Genomic DNA, 24,797 nt, shown 5'->3' on the forward strand with positions numbered 1-24,797 from the left:
TGGCAGACTTTTGTTGTGTAATTGGTAGGTTGAATCTCTAAGAAAATGTCCTGGCGCTGGTCAGAAGACTTGCACTGAGTGTGAAGGGCAGTACGAGGGCTTACAGGTGCTGGTTTGGAAGCATGGACTGGTTCATAACCAAGGGGAAAAGCCCCTCACTGGGAGATGGGCTGCATGACAAACTACTATCTGCCTTTTAGAAGCAGATCAGTGCCAGGCTACGGACAATGTCCGAGCTGTGACCAAAGGGTTGGCTGTGTGTCTGCGTTAGGTCAGGCTGTGGCAAAAGGTACTGGCAGGTGGTAAAGAAAACTTGGGAAAAATGAGCCAATGGGGATAAAACCCTGGCCTGGCGACAGTGGTGGGAGCTTTTGCTTTTCAGGGCAGCGGAAGCAGCTCTTGGCCACTTGTGACAGAAAGCAAAAGTCTGGAAGAGGCAGAATTATTTCACTTTTAACTTGTTTTCAGTAGCTTAGCGGCTGATTGCATTTCTGGACTGATTTATTTCATTTCCCTCAGCTTTTAGTGAACAAGGTGAGACTTCGGGATTGCACAATTGTAATTACTTCCTTTCAGCCAGCGTTAGCCAGCAAAGGAAGAGCTAATCAGTTTTCAAACTGGTGAACTCCCTTTGTTAATAGCTACCTATCATCTGAATGGTTTTGTCAGTGCAAAAGACTTTTCCCTATGGTTTTTCTTATAATAGTATTCATTTTATTTAACAGAATATTTTCAAAAGCTCATTCATATTTACTGTCTCCTGTTTGAGTTACAAGATGGGGCAGCAGTGACAGCAGAGAAAGGCTGTTACTTACACAGCCTCTAAAAAAATCCAAAACGAAGCTGCAGCATCAGTGCCAGAAGGTTTTGCAGCTTTCCATGGTGCAGGTGTGGAGGCTGGAAGGTGAACTGAGACACCAGCACAGCAAACGGTGATGTTTTCTGCTGAGTCACAACTGTAGCTGGTTATGGGAAAGCCCTTTAGTTTTGAAATAAATCATTGAGATGATACAGTTGTTTTTAAAGAGCAGGTGCCATATTTTTTTGTGTGTGGCTGGGTTTGATGGGGCAGAGGGGAAAGTTCTGGTGTTTTACACAGAGAACATGGATAGTTGTGGGGGCTCTGTGCCCATTCAGGAGGTTGGGCTGGTAGGTTGGTTTGGGCTTAACTAATTGGGCATAACCAATACTGGCACTGGATTGATCAGTTTATAAATACCGAGCATAACAAACTTTACTTTTCCATTAAATTAGTATCCTACTTAAAACCAGTCTGTGTCTCTGAAGTGATTCCATTCTGTAGGAATGCTGTCTCTCTGAAAACCAGTTGGGCTTTTTCCTTTGGATGTTCTGCGTGCTTTTTCAGAGTTGGAAGGGGAAAACATCAAAATGTCTTGACTATATAGATTTTTTGCCTATGGAAGTTACTGATTGTGGCAGCTGCCCTGTTGGTTCCTATTCTCCAAACAGGCTCTGGTAGCTCAGAAATGACACACACTTGGTGTTTAGTCTGGGAGCCAGGGTACAGGTCCCAGGCCGTGCCATGCTCTTTGCCTGGTTGCCTTGAGGGTTTCAGCTCAGGAGCCTGGGCCCTCAGCGACGATGGGAACCAGCCAAGAGTCTGTACTACAGGTAATTATGGCCAAGACACATTGAAGTATTTAATGATGTGAATTTGACCGTGTTCATTTATGCAGCCAAGTTGAGCTGGAATCTCAGCTCAGGTGACTCTCAGCCACACCAGAGGCTGCTGTAAGTGCCCATACAGAGTTATGACGTTGATTTCAGGTAGTTTAATCCCATGCTGATTTGTGTAATAAGGTAACAAGCAAAGTGAAGGGGTTGGGCTGTTTCATGTTGTGGGTTGGGTTGTTTTTTTCCCTTTGGACATAACTTGCTAATGTTTATTTTAGTATAATGTATAGGTTGTACTGTAGTTGAGCTGGAGAACTCATGGAAGCAGAGCTCAGGGATGAAAGGCTTTCAGGAGAGGAAACTCGCAGCACTGCTGCTGTTGGCTGGTTGGCTTAGCCAGGTCTGTGTTCGTATCAAGAGAAAAACAGAACCCCTCACTTCACCTTTTTAAAAGAAACTTTATCTTATCACAGGAGATGGATACCCACCCTACCTGGGCCCATCAGGAGTTTGACTCAAGCAGAGGTGACCTCAGCCCTTGGTGTCAGTGCTTTATTGCTCCTGGAGGGCATCTAGGACAGCCTCCCCGCTTCTGGCTCCCTTATTGCAGAAGCAGCAGCATCCTCTGGGTAGCCAGAGGATGTACGCTACACAGACACTGCCTGGCAGAGACCTTCATCTGCAGCTGTCCTATCCTCAGCCATGCAGAGATCCCTCTCTCATCCCTCCTTTCTGCATGATTCATTATTGCATTCCCACTCTCTCTTCTATCTCTCACAGCCAATGAGGATAGAACCTTCCACTCCCAGCTGTACTGGCATTTCCCTTACACTGCTGCAAGGACTCTTGTTTCTGTAGTTAGCACAGCACGAGACACTGGTTGATAAGCATCCACCACAAGTAAACAGTTTAACAGAGATTATTTGGTTAGAAGCTCTGCCCCTAACAGGAATTTGCTCCAATCAGCTGCAACTGTCCGCCCCCACCACCCACTGCTGGGAGCTGGGCTCAGGCCACACAGAGAACGATGCAGGTGACTTGTGATCGATACACGGGGAGTATGGCACGCAGGGCTGCTTAAAGCAGGGTCCTGTTCTATTAGTTCAAACGACGGGGTGGTAGGCAGAGCACAATCCCCCAAATGCACTGAGCAAAAGCTACTGCAGCCCCTGCCTTACAGTGTTCAAGCAAGGAAAGCTGCAGATCTCTGCTGCTCATTTTGTTGTTCCCCCACTCACCTCTATGTGTAAGAAGTTACAAACAGAAGGGAAAGCCTGGCTGCCGCAGGGGTTTTGCACAAGTAACGTTCATTTCTTTCCTGTTCACTTAGGCAGGACCAAGAGGCGAAAAGCTCAGGAACAATATGAGCCTCCTTTCTGTAAACCAAACTATTTTTTACCAGAAACATGTGGAAGATGCTATTAAATCCCCAAGGCAATGCCTATTGCCTTACCTGGCGTGCAGCGCCTTGGAAGAGAAACATTAAAACAGAGCACCACCCTCAGTAGTCAGGCAGCTGGGAAGCCAGGAGGGTGAGGATTTGCTTAGAGCAAGTGGTCACTTCAGCACGTTCATCCCAGCGTGCGGAATTGAGAGCTGCTCCCAGCTCTGGGCCCCGTGACAGGGCTGACAGCAGCCGACACACTGCTAGGACTGCTGCGCCACCACAAGAAGCGCAGGCTCAAGCCCCAGCTACAGGAGTGAGGTTAAGGAACAGCTCAATTCTAACCTCCTTCCTCTCAGATCCTCTGTTGCAACAGCATCGGTACCCAGAGAAAGACCCCAGCCACACGCTTTTGCTGTTTCTGGGACGATATCTGACCTCAAGCAGTGAGAACTGAAGGGGACTCCCTGCCTCTGGGACAGACAAAGCAGCAGCAGCTCTTTTGAAACCATTTCTCTCAGGAAACTTTCCACAAAATACCATTCATGCAGGAGGTTCATTGTTCCCCTGGCTGCTTTGTACTTGGCACATCCTGTCAGAAAACCGGAGCAACACTCAGTTTCCGTACGATGGGGAAAAAAAAAAAAAAAAATATTACGTAAAACCATTTGTTATCACTGACTTGTTTAAATGCTACAGTACAGGACCATCAAGCAAAAGGGACTGTGACGCAGTTTTGTTTCAGTAGATTATACAAAATCCCTCTTTTTATTTATTAAAAGCGCCTCACGTTCACAAGGAAGATGTACAAAATAAAGGTAAAAAGAAGAGATGGAGTGATAGAAAAAATAGAGAGTTTACTCCTTCACTCAGCTTCCAAGCCCAGCAGTTTTCCTCTAACCCAAATTTAACAGGCTTTCCTTTTTTTGACCCTTCACTTAACAGTGTGTTTTACAATCATATTTTGTCTCTTATAAGATTGAAAATGATATTCTCAGTAAAACACAGGTGATTCACCTGCAAGATGATACTTTATTTCTTATACAGATGTGAAAAAAGCCAGTAATTGAATAAACAGAGTAAGTCATACAAAATAGTTGATGCATAATCAGATAGAGTTATTTTTTTAGAAGAAAACTTCATTAAATAAAACAATGAAAAAAATCTATGCATATCCCACGGTGATATAAACCAGCAGCAAGATAATTCCTCTCATATTTTTGCTTTTTGCCTCCTAAAAAAGGGTCTGAATCTTATTTGAGTATTATGTGAATTCTGGAGCATAGTATTAAAGAACAAGTTTCAGAAGAGCACACCAAAAATTCAAGACTTCAGAGGCAAGCAACTAATTAATAAAATTAATAACAGTATTATCCATTTGAGGTTCCTTAATTAACTGTAGTACTTTTTTCTCCTCTTAATTGGTGACATTTGTAGCTAACTACCATCCACATTACCTCATATATGACTAAATGTCCTTTCAGTCATTCTGATTTTACCACCAAAAGATTATTTTTAGTTTCAGTGATTCCTTGCGGACCAGCTCTAATCTCAGCAGCAGCTCTGTTGAAGAAGGTTCAGCACACGAGATGCCTTAAGTTTACTAAAGACCAGGTAAAAGGCTGCTGTAAAAAAAGTATATTAAAAAAAAATAGAAATCGGAGCTATAGTAAACAGTATCTAAGAAACAGTTTTGGATTCAGTGAGACATTTGATTTGCTGTCAGTTTGGTGATGTAAGGCTCTTCCCGTGTATCCTTACTAGAGCCTGGCCTGAGCAAGTCCCCAGCTGTTCGCATACTGCATCTGAAACTGGGCTACCTACTAAAACCCACCCTGGCAACGCAACCTGAGCTCCCTTTGTTCTAAATCTGTCTCTAGGAAACAAGAAACTAAAACCACATTCAGTTTTCACCCAGCACATTTTTCACTGCAGAGGAGATGCAGAACACCTGCTTTTCTATTCCCACGGCACCAACTGGTATGTAAAAGTAGATATAAAAGTTGGTGGTTTTGTCAGTATTCCGCACACACACAAGCAAAACTTCCAGGCATTTGTGGAACAGTGCACAAAGCCGCTTGCTTTCTGTAGTTTCTTTCCTTGCCCAGAGATAAGAACTGTGACCAGCTGGAACAGCGTCTGCATTTAAGAGAGGCTATTCCAAAATACAAAGGAAACAAATTTTGTCTACCCCTCTGCTTTGATTAACAATCCAGCTCAAACAACTTCACTCATAAATGATAAGTTGTCATCCTTCAACTGAACAAGCACTTTTAAGCTTCTAATGTCACAAAGACTATGCACACAAAGCAAATGCTCCTCGCTCTCATACTGTAAAAGCTCCGTAAGGATTAAAATTTGGCACAAGCAAGGCAAATGATCCAGCACATTCTGCATATTTTCATACTTCATACCAAATAAAATACTGGGAATGCACAGTGTTAGGAAGTTGGCTATTACTGCTATTGGATTACAGCGCTGAGAGAGCTGTAAATGAGTGTTTACTGCCCAAAGGAGCCGTACTGCCATCCCTGGAGATGGCGTACAACCTTTCCGTATGACAAACACGGCAACGACAACATAGGTGAGCAGCAGGCACCACTACCTTTCCACAACGCAGCTGTTTCTGTGCAATATACAGTACAGTTCTAGTACAGCTAAGCTTAAGTGTTTTACTTGCCAGAGATTCAGAAAATACGAAGCATTTTTAATGTAAATGTAGCTTCCCAGCACTGTGCATCAGCTGTCTCTGTAACTTTGTCCTGTTCCCCATTAAATACTTTTTCCTTCCCTTCTACGCAAGATCACTGGGGTATCACTCTTCTTTAGAAGGAGAACCTCATGTCCTTGGTGTAGCCCAGTTTGTCCAGGTTGGGAATGCAAGCATACTGGATCATTGGAGGAGGTCCACACATAAGGATCAGAACGTCGTCTTGAGGTGGGGGCAGGTGGTCTCGGATCATCTCTTGGTTCACAAATCCTTGGCTGTATTCCCAATCTGTTAAAAAATTGAAAGTAGGGGAAGGGGGATGAGGTAAAAAAAAGCAGAAAAGATTGATACAAAAGTCACTTCTTTAGCATGAAGTGGGGGTGGGTGGGTTTTGTTAAGTAACATTCTGGACACTCCACTTGTATGTGTCCTCAACATAGTTATGCTACGTGGAAAAAATGCAAAATTGTTGTATAGAGAAAAAAGTAAAGGCTAATTTTTAATAAAGCTTACTTAAAGCCTCCAGGAAATATCAAGCAGAGCTGTGAACAGAATATGAATCTTCTCAGTTCTAGCACTGTGAAGTAACAACATCTATCTTCCTTAACCCACTGTTTACACGTTCACTAGGGGTAATCTAGCTGATGAAGTTGTTCCCAGTAGGAACACTCCTGGTGCTCATTAGTTAATACTGGGATTCTGGTTTACCCATCACATTCCTTGCCCTGGATGCAAAAAGCTGCTGACTCAGACCTCTGGGCACAGTAAGGCTGACACATTTTTCTCCCATAGACTATACAAAAATTTCCAGTTTTGGTCTGGTTTCACATACGGTAGTGAAAGTGCAGAACAGTGTTGAGAAGGTCTAAGGAGGAACTTTTATCACAGCTGCTAAGATCAGTTTACAGTTCATAAATCTCGAAGATAAGAAACAGTGATTATACCTGAATCTAAGCTGCCTTAGAAATTACAGTAGAAAACCACAGCAGAAGATGAAATGACAGCAACTGACTGGGGACTGCAAGACCCTCCCCACCGCCCTGCAGGTGGTGAATTCTTGGTCACAAGGTAAGGGAAGGCATGCGGCTTTTCCTTCTCTGCTCCAAACTACTGCTGAATAGGAGTATGAATCTATGCTGATGTGCATGGGCAAGACAAGGCACGGTAAGAAAGGAAAACAGCAATGAATGACACAGAAACTACTTGGCCTTTTCTTCCTCAAACTTGCAGAGCTGAGGGAGGCACATACAACTGGTTCATCCTCTCACCTAGACCAGCCAGCTGTATCACCTTACCTTTAAAACTGAACTGAACCAAGCTGAAACAGTATTTTCATTATGAAACACCATTAATACAAAGGCAATTCCATTGCCTAGGAAGAAGATCATCTACTGTGAATTGCCACACAGCGACAGTCTGCAATGGGAGGCATCTCCCTGAGACACAGTGCCTCTGACACTCTCACCACGGTTGCCTTGATGCGTGCTCTAAACACGAGACAATATGATAACATGTTATATTTATGCCTGTGAGGAAGGAGAAAGGAAGATCACATCGGATCAGAGTAAACGATGGCAAATATTCAGGTGTGGTCATGGCAGGAACACGGCGTTACCACTGACCTGAGGCAAGCGGTGCAGCTTGGGAAACATTGCCTGATTTCATCTAAGAATTTCTGTGCATCACTGTGTGAAGAATGACACCATGCACTCAGGCATGATTTATTAAGCAGAAAAGAGCTTAGAAACACGCGTATGACATCACACATCTCCTGTCAAACATGTATTAATGCCCACAACAAGTTATTAGCATGTTAGATCTTACTTTCAGGTGCTCTGTCCAGTGTGTACCAACACTTAAAGCGACCGGGATTCTGAGCCTGGATCTCCTCTAGCTCGGAACGCAACAGAATATCCTTCTCAGTCTGCAGGATAAGGAAATCAATAATTACGCTACATCCCCGTGAGATGGAACACACTATTCAAATCTGCTTTACAGACTGGAGAGAGCAAACACAAGTTATTCCCATGACTATTCCATGGCAGAGCTAATAAAAACATTCAGAAGTTTCCCAAATCCTGACCATGCAATTCCTTCCCTCCAAAAAATAAAACAAAGCAAAATCTGTATCAAAACACGGAATGTTCACTCATTGAGGGAAGTGGTAGCATCAGAAGAGTAAAGCCCTCTTTTGGTACTCCCATCACAACAGCAACTTTCCTCAAAAAACTAACCGCGACTGTACAAGTATCTCCCCTACCCCTCCCCTACTGTGCCATTCAGTCAGGAAAATGCCAATTTTTGCCACCTCAAATTTCACAAGCACTGCCATATGGAGATTGCTTGGTTTTTAAACACAACACAGAACAACAGATAACTAAAAGGGTATCAAATTCTGATGGGAACAATAAATTTTACCCAGAGTATCAAGTTCTGCTCCCCCTGAAGCAACATGACCGAAGGCTAAAAGAAAGCCTTATTCCCATAAAAGTAATTGCAGTTCAGGAAGGAGAGAAAAGGGCAGAGGCTAAAAGTGGCACTGAGGACACCACTATGTCTGTAACTGGGGGGGTACAGAGGAATGTGCCAGCAACTATTGCTGAGAAGGTGCCTATTTCTGGATCTCCAGTTGCGTGTGTTCCAGAAAGGCTGTTACTGAATCTGATCAACCCCACAGCGTGCTAGTCAGAACACAGTTCAAACCTACATATATTGTCATCTGTAATCCAGCACAGCTCTTTCAGGAGCGACAAAACAGAACATCAGCAAAACAGATATAAAAAAAAATACTTTAAAACCCTGAATATAATGAAAAAAATCCAGTCTGAAGGCTTTCCCGATTAATCATTTGTCACAAGGCTGCTTTAAATTTGTGCAGTTACTGGGTTCAAGGACTCTTTAAAGCCGAGTATTGATGTTTACACAGGCTGTTGCTAATACGCAGGCAACTTTTCCTCAAGTCCCGCCTGCAAGAAGCAGTAGGTTTTCTAAGTTGCTAAAGCAGCTCTAACCCTGCATTAGTCATCCTGAATTACTCATGGCAAATCCTGGCCCTCCTGCCTTGATGCCAACTGCACTTCATGCCCGCTGGCAGTGCTGGGCAGAGCCCAGCTGCTGCAGCCACAGCGAGCTGGCACCAGAGGGCACTGGCAGGGCTCTCACAGAGCTGTTGCTGCATAAAGTGTAAGAACAGGAGCATCCGTTGGGACTTGGATCGTGGCTTCTGGGTAGAAAAAATCTCAGTTAATAACTCAGATATCTTACAGAGGAAATTAATATCAGAGGAGAGAGGAATGGCAGAGGAGAGCCTGAAGAAGCATAGGCATGCTCACCACAAATAATGGCTCATAGTCCAGAAACAAATATTGTGATGGAGAAATTTAAAAGCAAAAGGATTAGCATCAGAAGCACATCAGGCAAAGAAAGGGTGTTGCAGTTCAGCAGCACATCATCATGTGGGCTGCCTGGTCACCCAAGAAAACTCAGCTGCAAAGATTCCATGGATGAGAGATCTTCCCTTTGTCCATCACGGCAGTATGACACATTGCAAAGAGCAACAGAAACATGAAAAAACTGACAAAGGGATTGGAAATGAGACAGCCATGCAGAATAACAGCTTCTTAGTTGAAGGAGCTGTTGGAGACCAATGTTAACTTTCACCTCCCCTATGGTGTTCTCAAACTAGAAGATTATAGATACAAACCCTGCTGTGAAGTTTTGGAGTTACAATTGCTGAAGGAGACAAATGTCCACCTCTTTTATGTTTTGACTAAGGACAACCCTGAAAGTGTGCCCAAACCATTAATACTTGCATGAAGGCATGTAAAGTTTTATAAACTGGATTAGAAACAGAGCAATGAGACACAGGAAAAACAAGAATTAGCTGAAAGGAAAGTGGCATTTCCACAATAGCACTGAAAACCAATTCATTACAGTGCTTTACATGGGAAGTTTTCAACATTTCAGTTCACTTCTCTCCTCAGGTTTTGTATTTCTGTACCCAGCTTTCTCAGCAAGAATTTCATTTTCTCTGTAGAGTTCTGTTAGTCAAGTAAAACTTTATAAACAGAAAAAAAAGGACAAAATTACCTGATTAGCAAACAGCAGCTGACAAATGGTAGGGTCATCTTTGTCTTTTATGATTGCTCGAATGATCTGCAGCATTGGTGTTATCCCTGAATGAGAAAGGAAGGTCAATGATGATAGAATGCAAAGGAGCAAAAGGAAGCACAAGCGAGCATGAGAGAAAATATAAACATACATATCTACCAGATGTCAGAAACCAAGGATGAATCTTGATATATACGTACCAGTCCCTCCTGCAATCATCCCCACATACTTCACTTTCTTAGTAACTGGTTCAGCTTTCTTTTCGGGACGAATAGCAAACTCGCCTAAAAAGAGAGAGAGCGGGAGAGATGGAGAACACTGAAGAAAGCAAGAGACAGGGCCTATGAGGCCTTTCCAGCATGTTCAGCTAACTGACTTTGTTTCAGTCCTCTCAACCTTCCATCTCTGTAAAGCAGGAGCATGGAACAGACAAAGGTGAAGATGTCACAAATTAAATCCTGAAAGAAGACTGGAGATCGTAACACAAGTGATGATAGCATCAGACATTGACATAGGTTACTACTGACTCCTGACTATAGCATCAATCCATTACTACCTGTATTTATATTTGCTCACATCCCATACCCACAGCGATATTCAGAAGCCTAGATTCTGGAAGCACTTCCACGCAAAGGAATTCATCTGCTCAGATTGTTTATGTATCCCATGCAGATTATTTTAAGGGAAAATCTGAAATATTCAGGGTATGTTTTTTTGTATATTTATCTCCTCTTTTTGAGCTTATTTCCCAGTTTCAGCTAAATCTGACAGAGTCTGAAATTGCCCGAAATGTTGTATTTGTTGTATCCATACCTCTCTTCATCCAGGATAACACAAACACAAAGCTCTGGAAAACCACGTGTCTGACTTCTGCTGCTCACGAAACTGCCAGAAGGCTTTTGTAACACATTTGTGGCTGCACTATGCCAAAGTCAGATTTTTTATATTGGCATAAAAGTAATTCCTACCAATAAAGATAATTTTCACTTGCACAGTACAAATACCAAGTGCTTCTATGACCAATCGTATGACCATATCATCAGGGACGGAATTCCCCTCTTTGAGAATAGCATCAATAACAATCACTTCTACAATCATTACAATTTCCCTCAGGATGGCCATTGACTTAAGTAAGACACTAGCAATTTCTTTTGTGCTGAGGAAGACTTGAACCCAGCTAAAAAAGACTGTGACCAGTATTACTACTACTATGCAGTATGTTTTTTCTGTATTGTGTACCCTGGAGAAATTACATCTTCCAGTCAGCCTCACCTTTTCCTTTGTAGACAAGCAGGCCACTTGGTCCTCTGAAGTCAATAGTATCCCCTATTTTAAGGCTTTCTAAGTACTGAGACATCTTCCCTCCATCAGGAAATTTTGGATGGACACCTTTAAAGTAGATCTGTTAAAAAACCCAATGAAAACACTAAGAGGGAATCCAGTGCAGATATCCAGGTCAGCATTAAATATATTTGTTTAGTGTAGCTACCAAGAGTCAAAACAGAAGTACATTATCACAAGACTCAAAGTCTTGTGATAGTCAATTAAATCACTCATTCACACTGTCTGGATCAGTAGTGATAATGATCACTGTTCTTAATGATCATAATGACTATATTATGCTAGCTTCACAAGAAGCTAACAGTTCAGGCAAGACTAATTTCAGAAGGATTGAAAAGTTTTGTGAACACCTGCAGACCTACACAGATTTTGGAAAACTGCAGTATGCAAATACAGAAGATTATACAGAGACACGCTCACTAAAGAAGCGCTTGGGAAACGCCATATGGATTGTAGGTAATTGCAGATCACTTGTTACAATGGTGGAAGTCCCCAGTGGCACATATCTGAGCAGGCACCAGCACACCAGACTTCACGTGGCACTGCAAGTGTAAAGGTGGGCTCAGAAGTTGCTCAGCCTAGTAAGAGAACGTGACATTCTCACCTTGGCAACAAGATCCACAAAGCCTTTGTCATCATCACTGGAAACTGGAGTGTAAGGTCTAATAACAAGAGCTCCATCAATCCGTGCAGACAGGTAGATATGCTGTCCTGTACACAGGGAAGAAAAAAAAAAAGCCATTTGCTTTCAAGAGATTTTTCTTTCAGTGGAGGTACTGAGTTGGCAGTGACTGCAAACACTGTCTCAAAGTTCTCCTAGCTGCCTTGTTATGGGGCATCACTTTTTCCTTTTTCATTTTCCTCTTTCATTTTCCTGATAGTGTAACACCTTGCCAGAGTTGTGGTTAACCATGCACAGATTCTACTTGGAAAGACAGGCAAGTCGGCTGCTAACTGTGAATGTCAATCTTATCTGTTTTGACAGCTTTCTGCATTTACATTTACCAAAGCCCTACCTGTACGCAAGATCTTCCAAAGATATGATACATCTCCCAGGTACAGTGGAGTAAAAATGAGAAAGGAGAGGAAAACTGCCAAGTGCTGTTCACACTTCTTTACTAACATGTTAGTTACAAACTTTTATACTGCAGTTATAACAAACTTTTATACTGCAGTTATAACTGTAATTTCCTTGACCACAGATTGCTCATGTCTGCCAAGAGGTCTTCTAGCTGTCACTGTCTAGGCTGCCTAGATATAAAGCACCTTTATAACCTTGCTATCTCTCTAGCTTAACATCTGAATGTAGCAATCGCATTTCAATGTCAAACATTCCCTGACCTCTCCACAACAGTTTATTTTCTCAATGCCTAGTTTTTGATGAAAGAAACCAAGAACTAACTCTTTTTAAAAGTTTTCCTATAGAATTCCAACACCTTGAAGAGACCCAAGGAAGAATAACAAAAAACAAACCTCCCCCTAGGTATTTTATCACCACTAGGTTAACAGAGCAAACTACATCTTAAGATGAATGCAGCTTCCCAAAGATGGTGCAGCTCCTCTGCCTGTTATGGGAACACAATAGGGGTATTTTACTAGGAGTTAGTTTGTCAAGCCAAAGGGCCAGTGAGTCAAACCAAGAGGTGAATGTAGATACATTACCCAGTAACTTGGGAAATGAACAACCATTACTCACTTGAAGCTGTACATGGACATAATAATGTAAGGATGATTCAAACAACCCTCTCAGCAAAGCCTATACACGCGTTTCCTGCCACGGAAGGCCTGAAGGAAGCTGCAGCCGCAGCCTCCTGTTCCTCCTCTGGGCAGGGGGTGGCTTTGACGCTGCCTCCTCGAGGAACAGACCCATGGTGAGTCACCATGGCAGACTGTGAACTTGGACAGACAGGAGCTGCTGCTGGGTTATGTCTCACAAGAATTGGTACAAATGCAAAAAAGGTGCTCCTCCCAAATGGAAAACATGCCATACGCTCTTACTTTACCCAGCCCTAACGAGACAGGAGCTGGGAGCCTCTGCGTGGGGCCATACAAAATCGCACTCTCCCTCAGAGTGAACTGTGTTTTTCCCTTATAACACTCCAGCTGGTGGTAAAAGTGAAGTGCTGGTGCTGGACTAAACATGCAGAGTTCACACCATTAGCTGTCCCACGGCTGCCAAGTCTGCTACTCCCAGCTGCTTTTACCACTCTCACCAACTTTCAGCTCTCTTTGCTTCCTAAGTCATGCCCAGCAAACCACTCCCTCAGTCACCCACAGATTAGCTCGTGTAGAGCACCTTTGGGAGCACAACTTCGCTGGTCCTGGGACCACGCAGGGCCAGATGTGAGCCTTCCCAGGCTATGCTGAAACAAGTGGCTGATTTACCCTGACCAACTAAAACACTTGGAGGAATACGTGTCATCCAGCAGGCCAAATTCATTCCAGAGAGCTTCTTTTCTGCTAGTGTATAGGACAAGAACAATTACCAAGGTGAGACAACTCATTCTTCACTCATGTCCCTTATGGGCAAGGCACGGAAACTTCTCAGGATCAAGAGAAAAATAGATCCCAGACAAGAGGGAACTTAAACATGACAGACTGCAATGCCAGAAAGGTGCTGAGGACTATGCCAAAGCACCTGATCCACAGATTACTGAAACAGGTTGTTAAAGTAGAAGTCCCTATTAAACACAAGTCACAATTAAATGTTCTTTATATAAGCAGTGGGAAACAATAGCATTAAGTTCTTATGAAAGGCAACGCGCCATGTGGCAAGGCCTAAGGAAATATCCACCCTCTGGTGATTAAGAAATTCCATGAGACTGGCTGCAAATTCAGAAGTCAGCAGATCATCTGGTAAGCCGCGTGTTTTAGAGGAGAAGTAGCTAAGAGCACTGCCCTAGGGGATGGAAAGGGACCAAAGTTACCAAGCACCTAGGGAATACACACACTGGAAAGCTGAAAGTGGAAAAATGCAAGTGAAGACTAGTTCCTACTGTCTTCACACAAAAAAGCTGGATGTACTCTCTCCGTAAATATACAAGATTTCAGACCTTACAGACGACTCACAGCATAAGGATAACCTTGCAAAGCTCTAAATACCAGCTCAAACCATGTGGACAGTACTCAAAATTCAATAGTTCAAAATATAGGAAAATATCCCCACAAAATCTCTAATAGTATCATTAACAATGCTTGGATTCTCAGTAAGGAGAGATAGGAACATACCTACAGGGAGACCCAAAACGTGATCCATGGAAGGAAGAGCAAATCGAAATCTTCTTGTGTCATGACTAATTTCCTGAAAAAGGAAAATAAGAATAAAAATCAGTTATGTTGTTGGGATTTGATATAATTTTTTTCACTTGTAAAACCATTTTTTCCCCTAAAGAAATTGAATTAATCATGAATTAAAATTGAAGAGAACACTGGTTAGACAAGAACTTCATTATAAAATTATCACCATTTATGCAGTGCAGCTGGGATAATTATTGTAATCTCTTACAAGGGAAGTCATACCTTCACTAAAATTTTGGTAATGAGTAAATAAAATGTTATTTCTTATACTACATAAGCTTTATCTCTTAAAAATCAGGTCACGTTCATTGATTTAAAAAGACAGCAAAAAAATGACAGAAAAGTAACAGCATACAGCCTAATGCCTGGCCCGATGATTTGCTTGTTTTAAAACCCTATGGCATATAATATTCCTTCCTGAGAAAATTTCATAAACATCCTATGTAATATTGTAACCCTTTTTTGTTTGTTTTGTTTGTTTGTTTGTTTAGAAAGTAACCAACAGGGACAGATTTCTTTCTCAACACAGTTTGTGTAGTCTTCCTTTATGAGTTCTGGCCACACTGATGAAATTATCTTCACAATAAATAATTTTCAAGTAAATACTGAAGACAGGGAACTGAGCGGCAGTCTTAAAAAGGCTTCTCTGTTCTTATGTCTGTTCAGGAACAGTTACTACCACTGAAAATTCCACTAGAAAAGACAGCTAACATGGACTTAACATTGCTGCTACCACACTGATAACTGCTGTTACTGTAGGAAAATTTCAGCACCAGCTTCACTACTTCAAAGCTGGACTCTGCCAATAATCCTTTATTTTAAGATACTGTCTTTAACAGCATACAGAAAGAACAAACTTTTAAAGTCCTGGTTAACCACCTTACTATTTAAAGTCGAGATTAACTAGGATTAAATAGTTAGCTATTTGAACACAAGTGTTTTGGTGCATCACAAGAGATGACTGTGAGAACCACTAAAAAGCTCAAGAAATTCCTAGTATCTAGATCAGCATGCCTACGCCTTGTCTCAGTTACACTGAGCACACCATTCAGCAATTCTATGACTCAAGGCTAGATTAAAGATAGCCTTGAAACAGGACGCAGAAGCCATTTCCAGCATGAGGCCACCTTTCTGCATTCTCCATCACCTGGCACTGCCATAAGCACCTGGAAGCCCTTGGCCTTCAGCTACCATCCAGGATTTCCGTCTCAAGTAGCAGGTGCTGAGGATGTTTGCCACAGTCCCAACTGCAAATGCAAAGCTGGAGAACAGTTTTTGCAAACAGGTGCCTTGCTAAAGCCACTGAAAGGCAACAAATTATTGATGCTTACCATTACAAAGAAACCACCCTGAGGCTGTGGGCTTTTTTAAGGCATCAGCTAAATTAGCATGCCTAACTATATTATAACAGTTTTTTCCTATGCTAAACCCGAGGAAGCAGCCCTGTGACCCCTATTCCCTTTGTTCAACAGATGGAAAGCATGTTAACGTTTCAGCTGGTGGATAAAAGACAGGGGGGGTAGAGGAAGAAAGGCTTCTGTTCACAACAGCTCACCAAAACGGTATGTTCGATTTCTAGCTTTCATACACAAAAATCGAAGCTGCATTAAAGGATACATGTGTCAAACCAGGCAACCTCTGGACCAGCACTTTTGAAAACTTGACATTGCAGACACCTCAAAACTGTTTCTATGTAACTGTGGAATCCTTCTGAAATCCTTCTGAATCCTTCTGAAATTTCAAATACATGTATGTCAGCCCCGTACTTGCAACTCAGTTTTCCCCTTAAAATCACAAGCCCATTTACTTTAGCTGTGAAATCACTCTAAGGAGTTCCTGCCACTTCCCTTCCTAGTCAAGCCTCCTTTGCTTGGGCCACAACTATAGCATACATCAGGTTAAAAAATTACAATTTTGGTGCTTTGCTGGTTATGGTACACAGTCACAAAAAGGGAATAATAAATGCTAAATTGGTAATAGCAAAAATTTTTTAAATATGAGGGTCTTTAGCTAGGCCAGACAAGCAAAAGGAGCAACTCTACAAGGTAAAAACAGCACACTAAAATTTCTCTTGCAATGGACAGTAAACTCTGGCCAACCACACATATCTCGAGTAGGCTCCACAGCCACACGTCGTGATTTTCTTCCCAAGTCAAAAACGTTTTGTGTAATGATTCTATGTTTTTAGATTAAAGCTCTCATCAAGTTAGAATTGAATAGCTTGTAAAATACAAACTCAAGCATGTCTGAGGGACTCAGACTAATTTCTTCTTTCCTAGACAGGTGGACGTGGCAATGTTGAGAAGCACAGTGCCAAAGACCAGAGCGTCTGCACCAGATTTTTGGCAGGATGTTAAAAGCTACTAGCACTTATTGTACCAAGTTATAATTTTTCAAAATTAACTTCTGTTTCCAGGACACGTTCCCCATTTAGGCAAAAACATATAAACATCCATCAGTTAAACATTCTCAATTGATCAAGGTCCCACACGTAGCAGCACCTGAACTGGTTGTACAAGAACTGTCCCTCCTTCCCAAGATTAAAAAAGCATTCAAAAAATAACAACAGAGAGAGAAAAAAATCAGTGATTAGAAGGTTAAGGGAGAAAAAAAAAAAAAAGGGCAAGTGAACTGCTAATTCTCTTACAAACTGCTACAGCAGAAACCTGCAAGTAGCTTGATACTCAGAAGCACATGCACTGCCACAAGCTTCCCTTCCCTCCCCTCCCACAGGTCAGGCAGACTGTACCTGCAACAGATCTCATGAGAAAGGGAGGAATATATAACAACAGCATTGTTGCAGGACAGATGTGAAGTAAATTCAGTTATGCTGCCCCGCCCAGGCCATAGGGGTGTTTTTAGTTCCCACGACACCAGGATTTGGAATGACAGTAATTGTTTTCTTTGACAGACAGAACAAATGAAAGCCGAGCTATCAGTGCACTCCTTATGCTTCAAAGAAAGCTCTGTTCTTGTTCGAAGTCCTCTTCATCAAAAATCTTCAGGTAACTTTCTGATTAGCTCATTGACTTAAAAAGTCAACACTAAAAATATCTTCAGGTGTGACTTCACATCTGAAAAGCTAAGATTTCTACTTCATGCATTTCATGGTGACTTTATCCAAGGTAAATTTGGACTTTTCACCATTTCTGGCTTTGGTCCCTTTCCCATAATTCGAGTTACCAACTTCTGACAGCAAGATCCACCCCAGAAGTCTCATGGCTTTCCTCTGAAAACCCAGTAGAGGTACACAACAGCTTCTACTTCTAACAGAGAAAAAGAGAAGCTGAGGCAGCTCAGGTGCTGTCAGGACTAAACCATTTGAATACTTCCTTCCTGTAACATGTTAGAGAACATAAATCCAATAACATGAATCAGTATCAACATACTTGTGACAACTACTACGCTGAATGCTACTAACCATGTGAAAAAACTGCCTGCTCTGCCTGCCAGCATGACTTCTGTCTCTCAGCTCACCTAGCAGCACAGAGTTTAGGCATTTCTGCTGATGTACTCTATGACATGAGACACACATTACAGGAGCTACGAGTTCAGTCGTCTCTAAAGCAGCAGTCTCCACTCTAACTTCCTTGGAAACAAGCTGCTTGCAGAACTCCGTTATACTAGGCAAGTAACATTTGTAAAGCAGCCCATTCCTTAACATACCAATATTTGCCCTGCTTAAAGTGCCAAGACTTAAGAAGCTATAAGCATTTCACAGTATCCACACACAAAGGCCACACTCAGTATTGTAAATGCTCTTACCTCCTTATCAATCAGCCTCAACGCATACTTCACTTCTGGATCCTTCAGAGTAATTGCAGGATGGGGATTCCTGAAGAGCCGCAGGATGGTGGTGTAGATGAGCCATATTGGGTATGTCACAACCCGACCCAACTGCAGCAATGCAGAGAAAGTGTTAGACACATGTGCATAAACAAGAGAAAGTTATTTTGGTGAGAAGGAATATGGTAGCATGACATGACAATATAAGAACCAAAATCACCTGTATCTGTTTGTACAAATATGAGCAGGAAAAAGTATTAAAAAAAATACCAGCAAATGTACCACACATATTTGCTTTATGAATGCCTGGAGTTACTCCCACATTGAGGCACTTGGCATACTGGTAGACGGTGGCCAAACCCAGCAGCTTGACAGAAGCGTTGTCCCAGATCCAGCCACTAGCGAGGCTGGGCACGTACGCCCAGCAGACACACACACGCATAAAACATGCCCAAATACACATGTGGCTGGCCACGCTGATCAACACAGACAGATGCTCACACAAACAGCACCGACAGCCTCACCCTGTTCCCTTCCCTGAACAATCAGGGTGAAGGTCCATTAGTGAGAAATAGATATACCTGCACGCGTACAATGTGGATCCGCTGGCTTAATCTTCACAGCAGCCATCCCCAAACTCTGGTCTCCCCAGTGACTGGCATCTGGACATACAAGCAGCTGCTGCACAGACCCCTTCACACACCTGTGGACTCCTGCCAGAAACTGGGAGTCTCACACTGAATCACAGATCCCACACTCTCTCTAGCAGCTGGCCAGCACCTTTGGTGGTCTCACCCTCAGAGATGCCTGGCTCCCAGGCTGCATCAAATACTTGCTGGCTAGTTTCTTTCGTAGCCATCACACACTTGTGCTGGGTACTGGCACCACAGACACGCAGGCCTTCCAAGCCACGACCTGGCTCTAGGTGCTGGCATTTACACCTCTTGCACAGACACGCGAATGCAGAACAGCATCCCTTCCCCAGGAAAGCAGCTATGGAGTTTAATGAAGATATGGGGCAGATAGCACTAACTGGTTGCATGACAGAGCCCAACAAGGGTACAGAGCAGACTTCTTTCCCGAGGGTCAGCCCCTTTTTATTCCTTTATCCTTTTATTTTCCTCACATTTGTTTCTCTCCGTTGGTTCCTCCCCTAAACATCCCACAATCCCTAAATGCTCATCCCTTGCACCCCGTGCCACCCTAGCCTGCAAGGGGAGGCATTCTTCCACGGATACACATAGATGGACATCACTACTGGCCCACAGGTCAATGGCTCCCCTGGATATCTCCGAAAAGGGCTGGGGCTCATCTCTCTGAAGGGGGTTATTGGGGATTCCCCCACCTGCCAGTATCTCTGGGCTCCTCTGTGCGCATGTGTGTGAAGATAAGCCTTCACGAGTTGGCTGCTCTCCTGCGATGGGCCTCAGAGTAGCAGGGTCAGAGTATCACCCAGGTTCCCCATCCACCGTTGTGCATCCATGCACCAAGGAGCAGAGGCACAAAAAGGCTCCTCAACCCCAACACGGCTTTGGGCCTTTTATATCACAGCGCAGGTGGTCGCACAACCTGTTCCACAGATAAGCTTCACCCCAGGCTCAAGCCCCACAAGAGAAGAGCGGGTCATGCCCTTGCACCTCAGCACCCTCCTCTCCATCCCCGATATCATGCACGGGCGGCCTAGCTGGGAGATACTGAGTGGCCACACCAGCCTGGGGAAGTCCAGAAGAGACCACACCACTGCCATACAGCTGCACAGACCGGACGGAAGGACAATGGCATCTCCCCAGCCCAGTGTCAGACATCTTGGGCACTTGGTGGGTCTACAGGGCTGAAGGCTGCTCACCCACAGGCTGCAAGCCCAGAGCCCACAAGGACCATGCTCAGCTAAGGCCCCGTGCCTTCATTTCTAGTTCCTGTTCCCAGGAACAGTCCTCTTCTTTCCAACTTAGATAAGCACCACAACAGCCTACAAAGCCAACCATGACCCGGTCCTAACTTGGGACAGGAGGATAAACTGAACAACCTCTTATAATAAATCCTCTTCAACTCTGTAATTTGTTGAGTGCTTTAATTGAGGGGGAGGAAGAGGGAAAAAAAGGCAAACAAATACATAATTGCATATAATGCACTATTTTTCAGAAGTGCTCAAAGTCCTGCCTGGTTAGCTTGCACTTTCATTTTATTACAAAGGGACTCAAATGGTCTTTTAGAAGCACACTTCCATAAGTGTGATACTTCTCAGGAGTCTATTAAAAAAAAAAAAAAAAGTCCTGCAGTATTATTACTAAAATTGTGGCAAGTGTAAAATTTAAAAAAAGGTACAGCATAAACCTCTCTCTTCTTAGAATGCTGCTGCAGAAATTTAAAATATATCAAAATTGGGCACAGCCCAAAGGCACACCATACACACACACACAGCCTTTTTCGCTTTTATTTGGAAACACTGAAATAGCTCTACACAGGTTTTGTTACTGAGTCACAACAAATGGGAGGAGAGGGGATGTTAAAGAAAATGACAGCAGCAAAGAGACTCCCTAATGAGAACTGCAACAGGTGAAGGAGACAGCAAGCTGAACTTGCAGCAGATGATGCTTCCAATAAGACATTAATACGTTAAAAATACGTTAAAAATTAACTAGTTAATTTAAAGATGTCGCTGTTTAAAATGGAGCAGAAAAAAAACCCAGCTGTGGTCTGGCAAGATCGCAGTTGAAAACAGGAATTTCAAAACTTAGACTCGGTCCCAACTCCAACATTAATGTACGTCAGTAACAGATGATTAGGAAGGCAGGAGGAGAACAGAGTTTGAAATATCATCTCTGCAAGTCAAGCTTCTTCACCTGTGTGCACAGATAAATGTTTTCTTCCATCTTTGCAAATCCTTTTTGGGTCATCAGATGTCAACCAAAAACCACCACAGCTGTTCAGTAAATGAGATTACCATACATTTTCCCCAAATGTGCATAATCATGACTTTTTGAAGCAATGCACCAGATCCTAGTCTATTGGAACAGAACGGAGCTTGATTTTGTTAAATACTTTTAACACAGAGTTAGCCTCATGGGGGGCAGTTTGTTATGCATGGTCAACTAGTGCAAAAGCCTCATGGGATTCAGCCCAGAATGAAACAACATACCCACTGATACAGATAGTTTTTACTCAGAAAGTATCAGCTGGTGGGGCAGAAAAAAAGCAGAACTGAAGGCTGAGTAATTACAAAACGTTATCCTTGCTGTGAAATACATTCCTGGGCTTAAAAGTGATCTATATACTCTTACCACAGGTTATAACAAGATATTACTGTAGATAACTGCACCACAACCATAGAAGCTGCATCAGATCAACAGCAGCAGAGGAAACAACTGGCTGGGGCCAGGAATCACTAAATGACGATCTGATGACTCACAGTTTCCAGTTGCACAGATCTTCACTAACAGAGATCACAAAATAAGTAACTTGAGCAGGAATTTTTATTAATGGAAACAAAAAAAAAGGCCACAAAAAAGAGATAATCCATAGCATCAAGACTGCCAGCTCTTTCCACTAGGGTACGGTGAGCACAACACAGCTAAACACCTAAGCTTACAGCAGGACACTCCGCCACTGAACTGCCCTACAGACACACAAACCTAATGCTTCTTTGGCCACAAAAACCTTGTACCTGCAGCTCCAATCTTCATCACCATCAGTTCCTCATTCAAACCCTATTATTAAGGAATCTTAGTTAAACATTCTTCTCATTCATTTTAGAAAATTGTGAGAGACCTAAAGGACAGGCATTTCTTCACTTCTGCAGCTTTGGCTTCTGCCTCATCCTCTGCTGTTCAAGTAACCAGATAAGCAGCTGTACCCAAACACACATACGTTGCATCCGCCTGTAACAGATGCATTCTGACCCCCACATCCCCTTAAGCAAACCAACAAGTCTGGTTCAGGCTCTAGAAGACGTAAAGGCCTGCCTGCAGCCAGGCCAAGAACTCCTCCAGGAAACCCATAAGAAGCCGAGTGATACAGTGAACACTGTAGCTTTGTGCATAGCTCTATTATATGCAATTTGACTATGAGTCAACCACTTTTATCCCAAAAACACGACAGCCTAAGAGCCTGCTTCAAGCTATGCTTGTTGGGCAGCGTGGCTGCATGACCACCATCTCACCCCTTGCACTGGAACGCATCTCAAGGGTGCTCCTTCAAGCAACAAGTTCTTTTACCAAAAGATTGCTGGTAAACCCCATTTGAATGCTCCCTGGATGGCAGCTGGACTACACAGCCAGGCAGCGCTCCTCTTGGCCAGGGGCCAGTTGTTTAGCTTAAATAAGTAACATTTTAAGCAGAATAACTCATTTAGAGTTGTAATATTATGTGACTCAGTAAGCCATCGGCTTAAGCAAGATTCTAGAGTTATAACATTGTGTAATTAGGTATGCCATTTGCTTAGCTTTCTTAGCATAAGTAGCAAGACTTGCCCTGAAGCACTAGGCCACAAGTTGGGAGTTCCTAGTTAAAAACTTTCCCAGAAGACACAACTTTTTTAGCCAAAGCACGGCCTCCAGAATCCATAAAAACCAGGAAAATACAGACGCTCCAAGGGCACAGATCAACACCAGCTGCACCAAGACAACAACCTGTCTGAATGACAGCAAAGAAATCCAGTGAGGAACGAGAAGCTCCCAGATGCAAAATTACTACCAGACCAAACCATCACGTGAGGTGGCACGTTTATGGTCTGTCAGAGAACCATTACACAGGGATTTCTCATTTGATGACAACCCCTCTCTGCAGAGCTTGCCTCTCTCCCCGGAGCTGATCACGCTGCCACATCCCTCTGCTGAATCATTTATTTTATTAAATACGATGCCCGAGAGCCTGCTTAGCAAAACCTCAGATGTGAACCGTGGATGTGGATGCCCGGAGGGGGATGGAAGAGAACTGGGGACAAGCATCGTGAAGCTCTGAAATCTTAGCGAAGGGATACGAGGAACAAGGTGTACACGATCCTTTGGCTATAAGCACATACGAAGGAAAACCGTTTTACATATCTCCTCCATGTAGTAAGCAACAGCGCGACCTTATCACTGATCTCTATTAAGTCACACTGCTCTGTTTTTAGCTAAAAAAACTCAATGACAACGCTTCCTCCGTCCCACTCCTCTCACAAACCCGGTGCCAGAGAGCAGGTGAATCCGAGGGAAGCGGGGATGGAGGGATGCCAGCTGCGCAGAGCCCCCCGGGGAAGGTCCCCGCTGCCCCCGGCGGGGACACCGCCTTCCGCCCGGGCATCCGGAGCCGCTCCCCGCCCCCGAGCCTCCGCTCGCTGCGCCGGGCGGCGGGGCAGAGCGCAGCGCCCCGGCTGCCGGTACCGGTCCCCGCACGGGCGCACTCACCGTGCTGAGCTGCGCCCCCATCGCTGCCCCCGGCCCGCACCGACGGCACCGCCCGGCACCGCCCCGCCAATCAGCTCCCGCCTCCCGCCAATCAGCTCCCGCCTCCGCCAATCAGCTCCAACCTCCTGCCAATCAGCTCCCGCCTCCGCCAATCAGCTTCCGCCCCCCGCCAATCAGCTCCCGCCTCCCGCCAATCAGCTCCCGCCTCCCGCCAGTCAGCTCCCGCCTCCGCCAATCAGCTCCCGCCTCCCACCAATCAGCTGCCGCGGTTCCGCCCCGGCCGGCGCCCCGCGGGGCTTGGCGCTGCCGCCAGGGGGCGCGGAGCGCGGGGTCGGCGCTGCCGGGGGCGGGAGGAGCGAGGCCGCCCCGTAAATCGCGTCCTGCGGGCGTGTTCGTGCCGCTGCGCGTCCGCGAGCTCCTCCACCGCGGGCACAGCGCCCGAGAACGGTGAGAGTGCAAGGGTCGTAAAATGACGCTATCTCCCTTTCCTGATCGCTGTCTTTTCGAGATAAGAGGATAATCTCTGTATGTAAACACCAACAGTGTTAGGAGTTATCAAGAGGTTCAACAAGGCCAAGTGCGAGGTCCTACACGTGGGCTGGGATAATCCATGGTGTCAATACAGGATGGGGGATGGTGTGATTGAGAGCAGACCTGCAGAAAAGGACTTGGGGCTGCGGATTGACGAGCAGCTCGACCTGAGCCGGCAATGAGCCTGCACAGGCCAGAAGGCCAAATGTGTCCTGGGCTGTATCAAAACAAGTGTGGCCAGCAGGGCGAGGAAGGGGATTCTGTCTCTCTGTTCCTCTCTTGTGAGACCTCATCTGGAGCATTGTGTCCAGTTCTGGAATCCTCAACATAAAGAAGGATATGGAACTATTGGAACGGGTCCAGAAGAGGGCTACAAGGATGATCAGAGGTCTGGAGCCCCTCCCAGACAGGACAGGCTGAGAGAGTTGGGGTTGTTCAGCCTGGAGAAGAGAAGGCTCTGAGGAGATCTTATAGCGACCTTCCAGTACCCGAAGGGGGCCTACAAGAAAGCTGGGCAGGGACTATTTACAAAAGCTTGTGGTGATAGGACTAAGGGCAATAAGTATAAACTGGAGAGGGGCAGATTCAGACTAGTCATAAGGAAGAATTTCTTCAC

At 44.2% G+C, this 24,797-nt stretch overlaps 1 protein-coding gene across 1 annotated transcript; it reads right to left on the reverse strand.

Moving 5' to 3' along the window:
- Positions 1–3,753: 3,753 nt before the first annotated feature.
- On the reverse strand, positions 3,754–23,761 carry CYB5R3 (cytochrome b5 reductase 3). The gene is made up of 9 exons (XM_069863002.1): positions 23,651–23,761; positions 18,243–18,374; positions 14,409–14,481; positions 11,785–11,891; positions 11,112–11,241; positions 10,040–10,123; positions 9,819–9,904; positions 7,554–7,653; positions 3,754–6,017 (listed from the first exon to the last, which is right to left on the reverse strand). Exons 1-9 carry the CDS (start codon positions 23,669–23,671, stop codon positions 5,845–5,847), a joined length of 906 nt encoding a protein of 301 aa, XP_069719103.1. The 5' UTR covers positions 23,672–23,761; the 3' UTR covers positions 3,754–5,844.
- Between the last annotated feature and the right edge of the window lie 1,036 nt (positions 23,762–24,797).

The sequence above is a fragment of the Phaenicophaeus curvirostris genome, chromosome 1, assembly GCF_032191515.1.
Source record: "Phaenicophaeus curvirostris isolate KB17595 chromosome 1, BPBGC_Pcur_1.0, whole genome shotgun sequence".
NCBI classification, from domain to species: domain Eukaryota; kingdom Metazoa; phylum Chordata; class Aves; order Cuculiformes; family Cuculidae; genus Phaenicophaeus; species Phaenicophaeus curvirostris.